This window comes from Monosiga brevicollis, genomic scaffold (genome assembly GCF_000002865.3).
Source record: "Monosiga brevicollis MX1 MONBRscaffold_12 genomic scaffold, whole genome shotgun sequence".
Classification (NCBI taxonomy): domain Eukaryota; class Choanoflagellata; order Craspedida; family Salpingoecidae; genus Monosiga; species Monosiga brevicollis.
Genome location: NW_001865049.1, coordinates 648,653 through 667,725, shown reverse-complemented (window position 1 = coordinate 667,725; position 19,073 = coordinate 648,653). Strand labels below are relative to the sequence as shown.

At 53.6% G+C, this 19,073-nt stretch overlaps 2 protein-coding genes across 2 annotated transcripts; one reads left to right on the top strand and one right to left on the bottom strand.

Moving 5' to 3' along the window:
• Window positions 1-288: 288 nt before the first annotated feature.
• On the bottom strand, window positions 289-6,110 carry MONBRDRAFT_32679 (uncharacterized protein; the record flags this gene model as incomplete). Its single annotated transcript, XM_001746296.1, has 24 exons — window positions 289-474; window positions 572-649; window positions 737-1,028; window positions 1,148-1,276; window positions 1,358-1,428; window positions 1,507-1,550; window positions 1,666-1,739; window positions 1,866-1,945; window positions 2,045-2,202; window positions 2,321-2,401; window positions 2,507-2,601; window positions 2,715-2,788; window positions 3,040-3,100; window positions 3,531-3,618; window positions 3,710-3,797; window positions 3,926-4,006; window positions 4,113-4,196; window positions 4,455-4,613; window positions 4,757-4,873; window positions 4,957-5,074; window positions 5,317-5,380; window positions 5,431-5,524; window positions 5,634-5,703; window positions 5,866-6,110. 24 exons carry the CDS (start codon window positions 6,108-6,110, stop codon window positions 289-291), a joined length of 2,631 nt encoding a protein of 876 aa, XP_001746348.1.
• A 66-nt stretch (window positions 6,111-6,176) lies between these two features.
• MONBRDRAFT_32678 (uncharacterized protein) lies at window positions 6,177-18,250 on the top strand (the record flags this gene model as incomplete). Its single annotated transcript, XM_001746420.1, has 34 exons — window positions 6,177-6,291; window positions 6,372-6,430; window positions 6,521-6,597; window positions 6,706-6,826; window positions 6,941-7,035; window positions 7,126-7,170; window positions 7,466-7,568; window positions 7,702-7,797; window positions 7,919-7,986; window positions 8,084-8,162; window positions 8,244-8,323; window positions 9,003-9,134; window positions 9,228-9,258; window positions 9,327-9,347; window positions 9,772-9,850; window positions 9,972-10,096; window positions 10,185-10,385; window positions 10,478-10,642; window positions 10,736-10,986; window positions 11,100-11,181; window positions 11,292-11,383; window positions 11,491-11,563; window positions 11,747-11,938; window positions 12,021-12,074; window positions 12,166-12,270; window positions 12,356-12,577; window positions 12,757-15,373; window positions 16,225-16,342; window positions 16,470-16,532; window positions 16,656-16,807; window positions 16,842-17,155; window positions 17,285-17,703; window positions 17,916-18,000; window positions 18,065-18,250. The coding sequence occupies exons 2-34, from the start codon at window positions 6,392-6,394 to the stop codon at window positions 18,248-18,250; spliced, it is 6,582 nt and encodes a 2,193-aa protein (XP_001746472.1). The 5' UTR covers window positions 6,177-6,291; window positions 6,372-6,391.
• Window positions 18,251-19,073: the final 823 nt, after the last annotated feature.

Sequence of the window (19,073 nt, the reverse complement as noted above, 5' to 3'; positions counted from 1 at the left end):
CACAAAAACACAAGCAGCCCTTATTTTGAGACCATGCTTGCTATCAACCAGGCTGCAACAGGCGCTATTCAACCTGCATGGGTCCCAAATTGATGCCCAACGATACAAAAATCTCGTGGCCACCGCCCTACATCGAACCACAACAAACAAACAAATAAAGAATACGCCAACACGGATATGTATGTATCCATGGTGAGAAACGCGAGGCGAGTTGACCTACCGTTTCTTTTTGAACAGGATCGTGCAGAATCAGCTTCATGTTGACAGGCAGCTGTGTCAAATCACAGATCAAAAGGTGGATGAGCTACAAAGGAAATCAAAGCTCATAGAATGCTTCATAACTGGGTACTTGTAATAACGTACCAACGCGGAGCCCAGGCTAGATTCAGAGACGTGCACTGGAACTTTTAACTTGATTGTACTGCCATGACGCGCCACCACTTCATCGGGATCATCATCACGCCGCTCGCTCACCTATTCATTCCAAAGGCGGTGATCAAATCACGGACAAACCACACAATGCATCATGCATAAAAATCAGTATCTCGTGCCCAGATATTATGCTATTCACCTGAGAATCCGCCGTCAACTCTTTGACCGTATCATGGGCCTCCAGCGTGATGCCGGCGTCGAGGTGAGGAAAAGACCCCTGGCAAAAGAAGCAGGAGCAAGATGAAAACAAAAACCATCAGTGCCTCGCCTCAATCAGAAGAAAGTTCAGGTCGACTTGGCATACCTCGCTGTTGCCTTCAAAGGGCTCGGGCACGGTGCATTGTACATCGCGACCCAGCTCTTTCTTGTTGGGGGTCAGAACAGGCAAGTTGCGGGGGGTTGCTTGTGGGGCAGGAGTGGCAGACAGGGGGTCCTCCACTGCCTCAGGCGGCGGGGAGGGTGGCTTGGGCAGCTCGTCCACGAACCATAGAGGAACAGCAAAATCAGAAGGGTTGGAAATGGCCAGCACCACTTCGCCCGTACTACCGGGACGAAGGTCGGAGACGCTTACCACCCGCACTGTCGGGATGGTAGAGCTAATTCAGCCAAACAAAGGGAAAAAACCAAAAACAAAAACAAAAACGATCAGTTGCCCTTTGCGCGGTGAATCAGAGTCAAGGCGGCAGATTTGACGGGACAGGCCGACGAGACGAACATGGCAAAAAGTTGGAGCTTGAAGCGTGAGGAGCCTGGGTTGAGCTCAGGCTTGATCAGATTGTGCTGACAACGAGCGCAGCGCTTGCTTCGCTTTGCTTTGAGTGGATGCCTGTTTGGACGCAGCCCGCTAGAAACAGATGCACACAAGAAGGAGTGAGAGGGGGCGGAGCACTTTAGTGTTGAGTGGCAATTAGATTCTTCTTCTTACGTCACGAGCTGTGGCTGCAAGTCGAGTTGACGAAAGCGCTGAGCCAGGGTTGTCTGGGTTGACAAATCAGTCTATGAAGGAGAGACCCATGGGCAGGCGATATGATGAGTACGGCGTGCGAAAGATCAAAAACCATCTATCAAGCTTACTTCAGCAAACTCTTCATTGCTGGGAGCCGCCCAGGACGTGTGTGCTATCGTGCATCAAGAGCATTCAAGAAAAAGTCAGAGTATGAGTCTACCAAATCAGAATTCTTGTCTCGGCAACACGGAACAAGACAAGGAAACGGAGCCCATGCAAAACCATACCCGAATTGGTGAGAGCTTGGAGTTGCTCATCGGTGGCTGGGGCTTCGACCCACTCTTTACGATACGGATCATACCTGCTCAAAGAGGAAGCAAGGCATTCAGGGCGTGTGACCAGAGTCAGATGCGGAACAAAGCTTCAGCACTAGGAAGCGCTTTGCCATTCGCCCGCAAGCCAGGGGCGTGCAGTGCTCAAAACTTACACTTGCTTGAGGCGCTCGCGTACTTTTTGATGCGCATCGCGGGGTGTCAGCATGGCACTGGCTTTGTTTAAGGTCCCAAACTGCACACAACCCAAGACAGAAGCCAGGTCAGGAGGCGGATTCTTAGAGCCCGCTCGTTTAAGATAAAAGGTTGCGCAGGCTCTAAGCATTATGCGTACCCGAGACGCGTAGCTTCGGGAGCTTCGATACTTGGTCTGTTGTTCGGCTTGTTGACGACGCTCGAGATTTTTAATTTCCTCGGCGGACTGCTGCTGAAAGAAGTCAATCACCTGGTTCACGTGTGTCGCAGCCTCGGTGTCTTCCAGGCGATCCGCCTCTGAGATGTAGATTACAAAAACACATTGAACAAACGCAAAAAACGGGGGCATTTGTGTCAGTGTTTATCTTTTTGAACAAATGCCAATCCCAGCAAAGACTGTCAGGCTGCGACGTACGGGCGTTGAGTTCCTCGACCGTGCCCTCAAGATTCAAGCTGCGAGAGCTCCAATAGCAGTACGGGCATCGGATATGACAACCTGTCACGCAATTGCCAAGGTAAGGAAATATCAGAAAAGAGTAAGCACAGGGCAGGGCTTGTGGCGAAACTTCAGCTCGGCGGACGATTTCGCGATGTGGCGTACGGGTGGCGTTGGGATCGCCCGAGGCGCTGTCGGCATCAACGGGAACAAATTCACAAGATGAGGTGCATAGTGGGCACTCGAAGGTTTTCATGTCCCTGTGCAAGAAACATACGCCACAAAGACATGAGGGGTGCGAGCCATGTGAGGAAGGGGGCAAAGACACCCTGCGAATGCCCGTGCAAAGAAAAGCTACCAGCAACTGCCGTACCGATGGCGACTTTGCTTGACGCCTTGCGAGATCATGAATTCATCCATGAGATCATTGGAAAAGTACACATCAATCTATCAACCACGCCAAAAACAAAAAAAAACGCTTATTGAGCGACAATGGTAACGCCGGCGCATCAGCAAAGACAGTTCGCAGCACGCAGAGTGTTGGAGGGTCATCCGAACACAAGGAGGCACGATTGCTGCGGGTTGGCCACTGACATCCGTGTTGGTGCATCGACCGCAGCGAAAACAAATGCAATGGCGGCACCAATAAAGATTGGCAATTTGAGCCTCAACGCCACAGCTGCAACGGTAGTAGACACCGGTTGCCTGTGTTGCGTCGGCATATGGCATCGCCATCCTGCTGGTGCTGTGACATGCACCCTAGAGCAACAACAAATGAATGATGATATTATCAAAAAAAAAAAAAAAGAAAACAGAATAAAAGAAAAAGAGGAAAAAGAAAAAAAAAAAAAGAGGAAAAAGAAAAGAAAAGGAAGGGTTGACTGATTTGATCCGTCGTTGTTGTTATGGATGTTTTTGGCTTGAAGGTTGACTCGGCAGCATCTCGGCTTGTTCACAATTTGCAATTAGAATGGTATCAATGTCTACTGGTATGGATGATAAAAGCGTGCTCGGCACTTGACACAACTTTGAGTCCGGATGCAAAGGCATCCTCACGTCACGACATGAAGCTCCCCAGGTCCAGTGGTGGGGGCAAATCCCTGCAAATCAAGTCAAGAGGTCAGCGCGAGTATTTTTTGGGGCTGTGACGTCTGGCTCACAAGCCACTGGAGCAAAGAAGGGGACCAACCTTTCGGTAATAACGCTGGCGGTTCCGTCGGCGCGCGTCACGGCAAGGCCATGCTCGCGCATGTGAGCCGTAAAGTGATCATCTCCCACTGTCGGTCAGCACGGTTCAGCACGACAGGGAATGCATTCGTGAAGGGACCTGGGAGCAAAAAGGAGCTGCCGCTTATTGTCACGGCTTACCTGAGCCTCGAGGCCGATTGTCTTCGGGTTCCGGGTTCAACTTTGCCTCTTCGGCCTCGATGGCCAAGATCCGTTGATGCAGCAAGACCTGTGATTGGGGGAGAAAGAAGGCACCGAGTAGCATTGCGGCACGGACACGTTGTCAGGCAGACAGCCTCAACAAATTTTTTCATGTTCCTGTTTAAGTTGTGTTGCTAAAGATCAAGGTTGACCAACCTCTTCATTTTGTTGATTCATGACAGCCTCAATCGAACGCAATTGTTCTTCCATGGCAATGGCCGCCGAGAAGCGCTCCACCTACACACCATGCGGTCAATATTGGGGGTTTGAAACAAGCGAGTCTCGTCCAGTTGGCACGTCTTGTTTAAAACGCGCCCATGTTGACGGCGAGGCAAGAGCTTACATAAATGTCAACTTCTTGTTCTCGAAGCTCGCGCAACTCTGCTTCGAGGGCGTGCTCCATTTCAGCCATTTTTGCTTCCAAAGCCTGCCAATGTGTCATTGGTCAAAAAAAAGTGGACAAAGTACACTGGGTGCGCGATGGAAATGGCCAAGGGATGACGGGCCCCAGACAATGCTCAGCGACGTGCCTGCCGCTCTTCGTCCGTGATCGTGTCACTGGCGCTGGCCAGCGTGAGGCGGGCCTCCTCTCGGAGTCGGCGCACAGTAATCTGAGAGCAAACCAACCATGAGGAGTTCGCCCCGGATCAGCATGGCCGAGCATGATGGAACGCAACACGCGTACGAGGTTATCAATGAGAGCTCGCTTGAGCGCTGTCCCAGTACTTTTGGCTCGCCCCCAAGTCGAGGTCACGGCCGTCGTTGCTGCTCGACCCAAGCCTACACCCACGTCCAGCACCATGGTACCCATGGCCGAGGCCACACTAGTCACGGAGGGGCGCAGCTACGTACAAGCAGGGGATGGCCATGGGTGCATCGCAACCATGAGTTGAGCAATCATCACGGAAAAGTAGAGCCTATTCCTGGCTACACTCAACAATAGCCGGCGGGGCGAACGCTGCGTGTCTCTCTGCGTTTCAGCCTTACATCTGCCAGTGCCGTCAAAAGGTTTGAGGCACGGATTTGCGGAAGCTCCAAAGGTGGTACTTGAGCTTCCTCATCATCGTCATCCGCTTCATCTGGTGCATGACTGCGGCTCGAGCGCTGCAGTCATTCAGTTAGCCAACCGGCACCCGCACATCAAAGGCGAAGCATAAGCAAAAATGGCGTGGAGGGTTCAGACGGACCTGTGAAACAGCATCTTCTCGATGTTGCGGCGTTAATAGTCGACAGGCATCGAGCTCCACCTTTTCAAGCTCTGCGCCAACAAGAGTAAGTGAGTAGGTTGGCCCTTTACACAGCAGGCTGTAGAAGGTGGTTCAGCGCTGGCCGTTAATCACTCGGTCCATACCATCGCGAGGCGTTGCAAGTCCAAGGAAGGCACACATGAGGCGCTCGATAGTCTGTCATCAAGGTTTGCGCCGTCATGTGATAGGGATCGTTTGTGGTTTGGAGAAAAAACGTATGCAATCAGTGAGCTGTCCAGATGATGAACAGCGCATAAACTGTGCTCAAGAGGACATGCCGGCTCTTTCTGCCCAACGTACCGAGCGATGCCACACAAAGGTGGCGGTGTCATGCCTAGGTGCCAAGACTGCACAGAGTCATAAGCTGTGAGTGTGTGGTCCAAATACAGTGCACCGGGCGTGGTTGGTGCGCACCTTGAGTGGGGGGCGGCAGCACCGAAACATGCTCGATGTCTGCCTCTGACTTTGTCATCATCGAGTTGAGCAGGCGCTCCAACGCCGGGGCATCCTGCTCGCGGGAGCACCAGTGTAAGGAATGAAGGATGGAATGAGGCTTGGCGTGTGCAAGCGCAGATCGATGACGGTGGTCCATAGAGGCACAGATTGACATGTCGCACCTGCTCCGTCCAACTCATGTGGCTGGCATGATCTAGCCCGTTTGCTGTTGATGTGCAGTCGTCGGCCATGCTGGCTCGTTGCGCTCCATTTGCAGCCCACGACAAGTGCGTGCGTGTTGGCAAATCGGTGCACCGCCGTATTGCTCAGTGATCCCTGCCACTCAAGTACGCGTTTTCATGCACCATCCATGCTCTCTCCCCCATCACAACCCCCGAATCGCCACATTTATACTTGATGATCTCTTCCCTCACACACACACAAAAACGAAATTCACACACACACACACACACACACACACACACACACACACACACACACACACACACACACACACACACACACACACACACACACACACACACACACACACACACACACACACACACACACACACACACACACACACACACACACACACACACACACACACACACACACACACACACACACACACACACACACACACACACACACATGCACGAAAGCGATTGTTACGATTTTTGCAAGAACGACCTTGTTGTTATTTTTTTACGGGAAATTTAGACGGAGGGCGTGTGTGTGGCGGCGGTGGTGTTCGTGGACCAGGTGCGCGTGTGCGTGTTTGCCGTGCGGCTGAGCAAAGGCTGAGGCGTTTGCTGGTGATCTGCTGCTGCACAGGTTGGTATCGCACTGCCATCGAGTAGATGCTTGTACAGAGTTTTGATTCTGATGATCCATGCGGGCATATCTGCGGATAGGTGGTCCAACAACCGGCGTCATGGTCGCAGGAGGCTCCGTGTACAGTGTGCAGAAGCAGGTTGGTGTACTTGGCGAGTGCCGACTCGAAACGTCACGGCTCTCTTTGCGCAAAAAGACTGACTGACCATTGTTTCCGAACCATGTGCAGCTGACCACTGCCGTGTTTTACGGCGTCTCAAGCATCGCCATCATGATGGTCAACAAGATCGTCCTCACCCAATATGGGTGCGTGAATGGGACCTCATGTCTGAGATCAAGGCAGGGTTGCCGTTGGCAATCAAGTCTCACCTGTGCGCTCAATCCTGCTTTTCATGCTTGATATGCCCGACCCAGCTTTCCCTCGGCCGAGGTCGTCGCAGTCTGCCAGATGGTGTTCACCATAATTGCCCTCAGCTTTGCCAAATTGTTTGGCTTGGTCTCGTATCCCGACTTCTCTGGAAAAGTTTTCTGGCAGGTACATGTTTGCACAAGGGCTCGCCTTGTCAAACGCCATGCGCACCTATGATTGTTTCTCAGAATCTTACTACCGGCTGTCCATCACCGCATGCACATTTTTTTGCTGAGTTAGGTGTTTCCATTGCCTCTCATTTACTTGGGCAACCTCATCTCTGGACTCGGTGGCACTCAGCTGATCAGCCTCCCCATGTTCACCTTGCTGCGCCGGTACAAAAAGCATCTTGTCCCCACTGACCAAGTCATTTGATCGTGTGCGAGAGTCGTCTCTCCTCTCCTCATGTCCGATCCGACATCTAGATTCTCGATTCTGATGACCATGTTGGCTGAGAAGTGGATGCTTGGGTAAGTGAATGGTGATCTCATTTGCACCCTCCTCCCCTTGATCTAAAGGTGCCAAGGCAAGGCTTTTCACGGGCATTCTCTTGCATAGCGTCGTGCCAACACAAACAGTGCAGGTCTCGGTGGCACTGATGATCGGCGGAGCCTTGGTGGCAGCAGCGTACGTTGATGTAACGGGCCAAATATTGGACCTTGTGAACGCTTTTTTTTTTTAAATAACGTGCGCCGGGCGCGATGAAGCTCATGGGAATGCCTTGCATCTTCACTCCACTCCCCTGAACACGGCTGGCCAAGATAGAGATGATCTCAGCTTTAACTTGGTGGGCTACATGTACATTTTGGTCAACGACCTGCTGACTGCCGTTAATGGTGTTGTCATCAAGAAAAAGCTCGATTCCAAGGTTCGCGCCTGCATCGCTGCCGCTGGCCCAATCAAGCGGCTCAAACTATACCTGCCCTCGCAACACGTGCCCAATGCCCCGCCTTCCCCCTGCGTATTTATATTGCCGCGTGCCATGCCGTCATGTCACACAGGAGCTGGGCAGCTTTGGTCTGATGTACTACAACTGCCTCTTCTCCCTGCCTTTTGCGGTTGCAACCGTCTTTCTTGAGCCCAGCAAGCTTGAGGCGGTGCGTCTGAATTTAAATCAGCTTGCCGGCACTTTTTATTGTCACGGTGGCAGTCTCCATCTGCAACCCCTTTTTTTTCTCTGACACCATCCTCATCACCAATATGAAATGGCGCCTATAGACCCGGGCATTTGAGTTTTGGCATGACCCGAGCTTCATGGCGTGCTTTTTAGCATCGTGTGCCATGGGGTGAGTTGGCTTGCGACCTCTACGGATGCAGTGGTGCTACGTGATGGAAGCCTTCTCACACGCCCAATCCCATGTCGCTTCGGGTGCTCGATGACAGGTTCTTGTTGACCTATTCCATCTTCATTTGCACGCAAGTCAACTCGGCGCTCACGACGACGGTAGTAGGCTGTTTGAAGGTGCGAAGATGAGCCACGTCCACTGCTCAGCTGCAGGTGTTGCACAAGCAGTCCCTCACGACTTTCCCTCTTGGTCATCAGAACATTTTGGTGGCATATTTGGGCATGACGATGGCTGACTACGTTTTCAGCTGGCTTAACTTTGCTGGCATCAACCTGAGGTGAGCCTCGTGTCGGCTCTCTGCTGGCGCGCAACGCTATTGGGGACATTTGCCAACTAAGATCCCGGCCTGTGTCTTGACACTAGCATTTTTGGTTCCCTTTTGTATTCGTACTACAAGTTTCGGATACAAAACTCGCGCAAGCAGGACCGTGTCCTCCATGGTACGCCACATCTGGTCTGCGTCGTTTGCACTTTTTTTTTCAAGTGCGGGGTGGGCTGGCTGTTTGTGTTCCTGCCTCATCTGTCTGCCGCCCTCGTAGTCAAACCGGAGGCGGTGGTCAAAGAATCTTCCACCAAAAGCCAATCGGTCTAGATGCTTGTCGCGCCTGCATGTCCATCCATGTATTGAGACCTGACCCGTTGGCCACTCTCCCGAAAGAAAAAGCAATAATGTACCCTTCTCCAAGCCAAAAAAAACCCAAAGGTGTCGAGTTTGAATGTTTGGGAGATGTCCCCAGCTTTCGTTTTATCTGACAACACATTCCACATGACTGAAACAGTGACCCCCATTGTTACTCGTTGCATCTGTCCAAATCATCAGAAAGACAAGAGCGCAGAAGAGCACGCCTTTGCGCTCAACATCACTTTTCTCTGAAACTGGTTCTCTCTTTCTCTCTTTCTCTCACTATCTCGCAATGTCTCTCACATTCCCTCACATTCCTTCCACCCACACACAGACTCTCTCAACTTGTTTCTCTCACCACGACAACTCTCTTATTTGAAAACACAAAAACCTTCTCTCTCTCAAAGTTTCTCTCTCTCTCTATCTATCTCTTTTTTTTTCCCTCAAAGTGTAGCTGTCTAATAAGGTCGGTCTGGCGGTCGGGCGGTCGGGCACTCGGATCAAGACGGGCTGCCAGGACCCTGTTGTGCACTTGTGGGATTGGTTGGCCTTGGGGCAGTGTCGTCTTTCTCTGCATGAAAGCGGCGATAGTGTGTGGTGTGAGCCAGATCCTGCAATGTACTGCAAACTGACCCTGCATCTTTGACTTTGGTTGTAGGCAGCTTCACAAGACGCGGAGGTGGGTGTGAGTCATCCTCACACCTCACACGTACATTCAGACGATACGCACAAGCCAGGGCTTGCATGCGCAAAGATCAATCCCATTCGCAGGCAACTGGGCTTCTATTCAGGTGCCTCCAGTTTGCCACCCTGCAGCAGCACATCATGCGGTGCAATTGTTGAGCCTGGCTCCACTCCTACTCCCCCCTTTCCCCCGAACGTTGCTCGCGCCCTTGTAAAGTGGCCGCGGGGGATTCGCGCGGTTTGCATTAGCGCGTGGGTGCATTGACACGCCATCACCTGCAAGCATGTCGTGCTGTTTTGGCTGTTGCTGCTGTTGTGGCGGCCAAAAGCTCAAGGATGAGGTCAGTTCCCACGCCCTCCACGTTCTTCCCCGGCTCGCAGACAACTACAAACTCACCACCGTGCCTTCCCGGGCTTAGTCCTTTGCCGGCTCAACCACGACGGCCATGGAACCCAATCCGTTGGCCACCGTGGGTGGTGGCACCAAACCTGCTGGCTGTGCGTATTTCGTTTGCTGCGCGCGTTTGAGAAATGGATCAGGATGACACAGACGGCAGGTCCGCTGGCCCAAGCCGCTCGCATTCTTCACCCCGTCGTCTTTTGTTTTTCCTCTCTATAGGGACAGACCTTGAGATGGCTCAAGCACGCTCAGTCACTCCATTGTCCAAGGCTGGGGCACAGTCAAATGGACACTCCACACTTTCTCGCACAGATCGGCCAGCTGCCATCGACCTCTCCAACATGGTCGGTTTGCATGTATAGATTTGCTTCCAAAGAGATGCAGGGTTTCATCCTCCCTCCTGACCTTGCGCACATGGTGCTTTTTGTTCAGACCATGACGCGGCCGAAGCAACGCTATGTCAATCTGGCAGAGCCTGGTCCTGGCAGCCTTGCAGACCCACAGTCCCGCCCAGCCCCCGTTCCGCAAGATAGCTTTGAGATGACCCATCGCAGTCCCTCCAATTTGACAGACTTGACCACTTCATCTGAAGCCTCTTTACCTTTGACCCCCACTGATAACCGCACGCCCCAGGTCCAGACCTTTCCGCCCCGTATGGTTGCTACACTCTTCTTCATGACTCGAGCATAACTCACGCCAATTTCGCACGCTGTCACACATCATAGGTGGTCATCAGTCAACCCTCCATGGGTGGCGATTATGAGCGGCCCTTTGACATGCCCAGTGCCCGTCGCTCGACCCGCGAGCCGGCGCCCCTCCCCAACACCGCATCATCACATCGCAACACAGGCGTCAAGACCGCGGCCCAGACTCAACGACCCGCAAGTCCGGTACGTGCTTGCGCTTTGGGCCTTGAGCCTACGCTTGCAACATCCAATCTCACCCTATACTGTTCTTTCAAGCGCGTGCCGTCTCGTGGCCAGTTTAGCGCACCAGCAACGCCGGCGCCATACCCGGCGTCCTCCATCAGTAACCCACCCGTGCGTACATCCATGACCGGTGGCAGTCGACGGCCCCTGCCTCCGCCGCAGGCAGCACCCGAGCGTACGGCCACTGGCGATCGGCTGCACCGCCGCTCAGCCACCCCGTCGCAATCAGCACTGAATCGGGACCGCTCAAGCTCCGACCGTGGCAAGCGCCTTGTTGATTGGTCGTGTGAAGATGTCCAAACTTGGTTCGTCTTGCTTGCCCGCAGCCTTTGCCCGCCGACAATTTCTGCCAATCGTGTTCCTCGGTTGTCGCCATGGCTGCCAACCGTAATCTGATCCATTTTTTTTTTTTTTCTAGGTTGACAGCTCTACTCGTGGATGCCAACTGGCGCGCTTGCCTCGCCTCACTTGATGGACAACGTCTAGCTGCAGTTTCCAAGGTGTGCCCATCTAACAGCAATGTTTCGTGTACCAGAAATCAGCTGCCAGCGGGGCTTTTTTTCCCCTGCTTTGGATCAAGTCATTGATTGCATGCGTTGTCAATCCTCAGGGGGGGCTGCAACAAGCAGGCATTACCGACCTAAACACCATTCACAGAATCATCCGGGGACGAGACGACATGTTGGCTGTGCGCTATCTCAAGTATGTCTTGGGCACGGTCATCCGCATTTCTGAATCCCACCTCTTTTGGTTTGGTCATGTGAATTGGTCATGTTTATCCCACAAACTAATGATGCCTCCTGCAACAGCGACGAACAACGTGCCAAAATGGAACAGTATAAACAGTCAAAGCTTCAGGAGGCCGTCAATAATACCAACAAGGTAATGACATGTCATAAACATGATCATGTGGACCTGTGCGCTTTGAGTTTCCTGGTCCATCGACTCTCTCGGTTTATCGTCCCCCTCTTTGCCTTTTTTGCTATCATTCGTGTGTATGCCTGAGACCTGCCCGCCAGTCACCCCCGTCTTACATCTTCGCCCCATGGCCTCCTGCTGTTACAGAGAGCTACGCAGTCGCTTAAGGAAGACTTACAAAACCTTCTCTCCAGTCTCAACCTCATGGAATACAGCTCAATTTTGGCTGCTGAAGGCATTGAGGATCTTGACACGCTGCGAGAATATTCCGAGCAGGAACTTCGCGATCTTGGCTTCAAAGGCGGGCATGCCAAAAAGCTGTTGGGCACGTTGGGCCGAGTGAGTGCTCAATTATTCTTTGCCCAATGTTGGCACTCTAATGCGCACATTGACTGACCGTCGTACCTTTTTTTTGCTTCAGATGACCGCGGGCGGACTGGCCCCGCCGCTGAGTGACACCCGCACTGCACAAAACGTAAGATTTTCTTTTTCGAAGCGCTAGGGACACTCCCATCATTCGAATGCTGTTGCCTTTCTCTCACCTTGAAGTTTGACATTCGTGGCAGTCGCACGAGGAGCGCTTGGGCAACGTTGTACTGGCCAAATACAAGCGCGATGGTCGTCGACTTTGGGAGATTCCGCGCCATGACATTGAATTGGGTCGCCTTCTGGTATGTTGACTGTTGGCCCCACCGTGTTTGCCTGTGTACCTGTTGCGTGCAGTTTCTTGGCTGATACACGTTTTGTCCCATGTAGGGGCAAGGCGCTTTTGGCAACGTCCATTTTGCCACTGCCCGTCATGTTGTGCCACTTGAGGAGTCAACCAAAGTGGCCGTCAAGACTTTGAATCGGGATGCTGACGCATTGGACAAGGAAGACTTTTTGGAGGAGATTCGCGTTATGCAACAGTTTGACGAGCACCCCAATGTCGTCCGCCTACTTGGCATTTGCACCTTGGACGAGCCCATGATGCTTTTGGTAGGTAGTGTTTGTGCGAGTGCCTTCAGGTGTCAATGCTGGTCCCTGTGAACATGCCTAAATGCCGATCGACAACGGCTTGTGTACTCTAACGAGTAGCTCACAAGCCTTTGATTGGCGATGTATAAAACTGGCACCTACTCTTAACCCCCTCATTCCAATTTCTTTTTACGCAATAGGTGGAATACATGCCAGATGGCAACATGCGCGACTTTTTGCGCGAGGCAAGGCCCAAAACCCCTGGCGCTGCGGCTAGCGTCACATCAACACAAATGTTGGGATTTTTAAAGGACGTGGCTGCTGGTATGGCCTACATTGCTGGAAAGCGATTTGTGCATCGTGACCTGGCTGCACGCAACGTGCTCCTGCACATGCAGCGCAACCGAGCAGCCATTGCGGATTTCGGGCTCTCTCGTTACATGAACGAGGAGTATTCATATTTGGTACAACATCGGAAACGCAAGTTGCCGGCGAAATGGATGGCCCCCGAGTGTCTGGACTGTGCAGCCTTCACCACGCAGAGCGATGTGTGGGCCTACGGCATTGTTATCTGGGAGACCGTTCTCATGGGCGCCATCCCATACCCCAGCATTAGCACAGCTGACCTGTTTCCCCTTCTCATGGAGCAGAACTACCGCATGCCCAAGCCAGCCAGCTGCTCTGAGGAGCTCTATCAAGTGATGCGCAAGTGTTGGTTGCAGGATCCTGCTGCGCGGCCTGACTTTCAGACGCTGGAGGCGCAGATGGCCACCCTCATCGCCTCGCCAACCAAACACATTGACGACGGTGTCGAAGAGCCCGTCCTACGTGCCCTTCCCACCCAAGCCGAAGACAATGCAGCGATGGATGCCACGAAGGAGTTGACCCGCGCCTATCAGAATTGGCCCCTCCATCCGCCTGCCGCCCTCGAATCGCCGCCGCGGAGACAGCGTCGAGCATACGAGTTTAACACGCCAACTAACTTTGTGGTCCACGAACGGGGTCAGTCATCCACGGCCCCAGACTCGGGCTCGGCTCTATCGAGCAGCAGCGAGGTACCACCCGACCCCGCTACCGTTGAGGCTGGTCGTGTGCTGGGCGAGGAGCTAGACATTATCGCCGCCCGTGATGACGAGGACGAGAATGCGCACCTGGCGCGCCGATTCTCCTCCGTGTCTGGCGGCCGCTCCATCAATACCCTTCATCGGCTACGCTCTCGTGACGTTGCTGCGCCAACCAGTGCACCGGAATCTCAGGCAGTGCCTGACTCAGGTGCTGCGGAGGACGAGGGTGATCCTTACGCATACCATGTACCTAGTAACAGGCCGGTGGCTTTTGAAGAAGACGAATCAGATGAAGAGGGCCTTAATACTGCAGCCACTGCAGCACCCGATGTCTCCCATGTCGAGCCTCGTCCGCCGCTGCTCCGGCGACCAGCTAAGAGGGAAAGCGTTGCGTTGCCCGTGCATGTACTGCCCGGCAAAGACGATGCCAGCTCTAGCATTTCGCCCGGTCTCATGAATACATCGGAACGATCAGATGCCTTTTTCACCCCAGCCTCGACTGTACGATCGACGCAACCCACCCCAGGCCCGAGCACCACAGCGAGCAGCACCGGGCCGGCGCGTAGTACAGGCTATGTTTTCCACACACCAACCAACCGACCAGTGGAGCAAAACCTCAACCAAACTGTCGAGAGTGCCGTCAATGCCAACGACAGTCGAGCCGAGCGAGCGAGTGCCTCGGGTTCCGTGGATGGAAACAGCCACACCTATCAGAATGTAGAGCCGGCGCAGGCGCCAGAGACGCGGGAGGTGCGGGCGACTGGTCACTCTGACCATGCCTATCAGAATGTTATGCCAGCGACCAGCGGCGCTGTTCCACGCCCTGCACTTCAGATCAATCTCACGGCCGAGGACGAAGCCAGCTTTGCTGAGCTAGGCCAGCTCTTTGGCGCACAGATGGAAGAATCTACAACGGATCCCACGGTCCATCTCACACTCGATGATGGCAGCGCACAACTAGAGTCGCACACGGATGATCTGGTCTTGGATCTGGATGCCGTGGTTGATGCCGAATACGACCTATCCGACTCGTTAGCTGCTTTGCCGCCCATGCCTGCACCTGCTGCCACAATGACTGCCCAATCGGCGATGCCAGCAACCGAGTATGGTACTCCGGTGTTGCCAGACATGCGGCCTCGCAGCGGGACTACGGCCGACGAAGCCAAGACCATGGGCATTTACGAAGAGGTCGAGGCTGTTTATCCAAACCATGCCTTGCGCAAGTCTCACTCAGCACCGCCCGCGCCACTCAATCGGCCCGAGCCCAACGATGAGGTTTTAATGTACGGCACGGTCGGCGAACCGAGTCAAGGCGAGGTTCTAATGTATGGCACGGTCGGTGAACCAGAGGCGGACGAGCAATTAATATACGCTTCCGTCGAAGAGCAACCACGGGCCATGTCCATGGATATGGGTGTCTATGGCACAGTCACTGACCAAGCGTCGCCAGCGATAGCAACTGATGGCGCCTATGGCGCACCCACCATGCTCAACCCGGGTGTAGGCACTTCGTCGGCGTCTTCTCACCCAGATGCTCTCGACATGCTGTACGCGACCACCGCCTCAGTCTCCCCCGAAAGGCCAAAATCAACCTTGACAGAACAAGATGAGACTGATGGCTACATTGAAACAAGAGGCGAAGATGCCGAGCTTGAGCCGTATCTGGAAGTCGGTGGCGCGGCCTCTCAAACCACTTCAACTGCTCCTGCCGCTGATCCCAAACCACGGGCGAACGATGAGGAGAAGGATGCCCGTGCCCACCAACTTGCGCCTGATACTCCCCCGCCTCGTCCACCTCGGCCTGGAGCTCCAGCATCTCGAGATGCACCTCCTCCCCCCCGTCCCAACCAAAACTCAGCATCCGCTGCTTTGTCTCGTGCGGGCGGTGAATATGACAGGCTCTTTTAGTTGGATGACCTTCCGTTTTTGATATTACTCTTGTCCCCCTGCCCCCACGCTCCTTTTTTTTTTTTTTTTTTTTTTTCTTTGCTTGTTTTTCTCGACATCTTACCCCGTCCCGCTTTTCCTTTGTTTTCTGACGCTCGATAATGCGCTTAGACCAGGTGCCCTGCTGCTCACCGATCTTTTGACTCTTTGTTCCAGGCATCTCGTTTCTTTCGTCGCGTTTCCGTACCGTTGGACTGTTTTCGTCTCGCCTTGAGTGCGTGCAATAGTTGTTTAGGCTGACAGTGTGAAGTGTTTTTCCATATCCTTTTGTGGTGTGATCATGTCCTTTCTCTTTTTATATACAAGCGTGTACCGAGAGCATTGCGTCTCTTTTTGAATGATCAATCAGACAGCAAAGCAGTTCTGGCAACGCGCTCGTCCAGAGCTGCACCCAAACGTCTTTTGTTGTTGATCCATTTTTTTTTTCTTCTTTTGAAACGAAATCAAAACGTGAAAGACCAACAGTTTCAAAAAAAACTCACTTTTTTTTTTTTTTTTTGGAAGAACTTGATGTCGGAAAAATGGCGAGTCCAAAGCCCGACGTCGCGCTGCCGCCTGGGTGGGAGGCCCGCCAAACGGCAGAGGGGAAATGGTTTTACATTGACCATAAGCACAAACGTACACAGTGGGACCCTCCACAACCGGAACCGGTGCTAGAAGCGGTGGATCTCGACCTGCTTGCGCCCGCCTCGGCCCACACGGCCAAAAGCGCCAGCAGCTCGCGACCTCGCTCAATGGATCTTGAGATCGACGACAGCTTCGAGGCCAACATGGTGTAAGTCGTACAGTTGCATTTGCCCGTAGCCGGACCCTAGATGACGGCGTTATCGGTGGACACGAAGACCATAAACTGCCCTGTGATCACTGGAATCGGCTTGACTTTTGTCTTTGTCCGTGTGCAGACCAAGTCATTTGCAAGATGAATTTCCCACCTGCCCCTCCGATTTGCTGGGTGCCGTGGCCAGGTAGGTCAGCTGCTTGAAAGACCAATGGCCCAAACGGGCGTAGCACTCTTGCTTGAGCGGCTAGGATCATGTGCAAACTCAACTTCATTGCCACCTGACCTTGATCTCGACAACCATCCGCAGCTCGGCAACTGACATGTCCTCGGCGCGCCAAGCCCTACAAAGCATGGGGTTTTCCCGAAGGTCCACGCAAGCTATGCCTCCGCCACAGACTGCGCCACCAGCACCCCCGCTGCCAGGATCGCAGCAGCGTGAAACCCGCTTTGGTTCAACCGGTGTGTTAACAATGCGATTTCATTGTACCGTCAGAAATTCTGGGAAAGGCGTTGGGTGCCCCAGGGACGACTCGTGTTGACAGCCTGTGCGTGCCCGGTGCCTTAGCCGCCCAATCAAAATCAAAAATCGAGCAGAAACGGATCCTGCTAGCCTTGCGCAAGGAGTTCCCACAGATCCCGCTGCCCCTGATGCAAAGCCTTTTGGAAAGTGTCAACTACGATGCCGACCTTGCGCGGCCCGTGTTTGCCGATGTCAACGCTTCATCCTCCTCGAAGCAGAGCACCACTCGAGTTCAGTCCAAACCAAGCAACCCAGAATCCAAACCTCAGCTTAAAGCATCTGCTACAGTATGTCAGAGGCCGTTTTTGTGATCATCGTGTTTTTGTTGGCGTCGTTGAGGCGTGACAGGCCTGCATTGTTGTCCCGGCAAGGCAGGCGCATACCCGTCTCTGAGCTTGAATGTGTTGTACTTGTAGACCAAACCCGTACAGGCGCCCACACACATCCCTCCATGGAAAAAGTACAGTGCTCAACCGAAGGCTTCTGGCCTCAACAATGCGCCTGTTCAGTGGAGCGGCACTTTTTCTATTCCAGCCATTGCTACATCGTCGGCTCCCTCCAGTCCTGACACAACGCGTGCCCGAGCCACGGCATCCACCGAACGTGCTCCACCGACAACAGGCAAGACATTGCCTGTCACCGGGCAAAATCCTGTGCAGCGCCCATCATCTTCTTCGAAAAATTCGACCCGCTCGACGAAACAAACGCAGGCCGTTGGTGCGCGTGCCCAGCGACACGAGCCTCTTAGTGGGCACGAGCGTCGCAGTGGTTTGACGGGTACTGCACAGGGGCCTGATCCAAGCCTCACCGACGGACCCAACCCAGCCCATCGCCGGTACGCTGCCCTCTCCGCACTTGCCATGTCTAACCTTTTTGTGTATTGGATCGCTCATTTGCTTTCTAAACCGGTATGCTTACAGCGGTCCCAGGAGCGAATTAAAGACACACGCCAAGTCGTTGGCAAAGGGTCGCGATGCAACCCTTGTGGCCGGCCCGCAAGCCACCGTGTGTGGCCCGTGTGCTCTCAAACATGATCGCCCGTTGTAGCATGCGACATGCCAAGTTCGTTCTGAACATAATGGATCATCAATTGAGTTTCTGCACTACGCACCAAAAGATGCCGCTATGGCAAGTAGCTCATCCATCAGTCGCTCTTCAAAAGCCTGCGGCACTCGAGTCCATCCAATACCAAACAGCACAGCAAGCCGCCTTTGCCGAATGCAGCGTCGCTGGGCTACGATTGTGCCTTGCACTACGTGGATACCCCATCAAACCAGATTAAGTTCGCATCGATGCCATCGAAGCAACTCTATCGTGCAGTTCAGGATGAGTTTATGAGGGGGGCTCATAACGCACGCACCAGCATCGTCGGCAGAGGATAGCACATCCATGCACTGGCTTTGCTCCAACAGCCGACGTAACATCTGTTTGCAGAAAGCAACGATGGTCGAGATGAGACACAGAGCAACAAAGCGCCTCGCTGAAACACAACCAAAATTGTGGACCATGAGGCCTGATGTACATTGCGTTGCGCCAAGCTCACGCACGCGGACTCGAGGCGCATTGGCTTGGCCCACCGGCTCTGCTGGCTCTGCTGGTTCTGCTGGCTCTGCTGGCTCTGCTGGCTCTGCTGGCTCTGCTGGCTCTGCTGGCTCTGCTGGCTCTGCATTTGCATTTTCCACCAGATCCAGCAATTTGGCCAGCACCACTCGAGCAACCTGCACGTGGCGACGATAGCTGGCACAGTCGAGAGGCGTGTGTCCAAGCTATATCCGGGACCACACAAAACGGTGAGACAAATGTGCCCATCGCAGTTCACATAGTGCAGCATTGAGTCAACAGGTAATTCAGTGACATTGCACATTGGCAGAGAGGTGCGCACGCACGAGCGCACACGCTCTTGGGGGGGCGAAAAGGCAAGGAAGTCTTGCCAGCTTACTCTAGAGGTGGCCTGGGGGTCAGCAGAGCGACCTAAAAGAACGCGAACAGCGTCAAGGTGGCCGTTGCTACACGCAACATGTAACGGCGTAAATCCATCCTAGTTTTGGCAGTCAATACCCGCATCAGCCATGGCGAGCACATGTTTGGAAACAAAAGCAAGCCAGCGCCCAAGGCAGTGTGGGCGTGTGCTTACGAGGTCTGGTGCGTCGATATCCACCTGTGCAGCAAGAAGAGCTCCGATCAACTCAACTTGCCCCGCTTCAC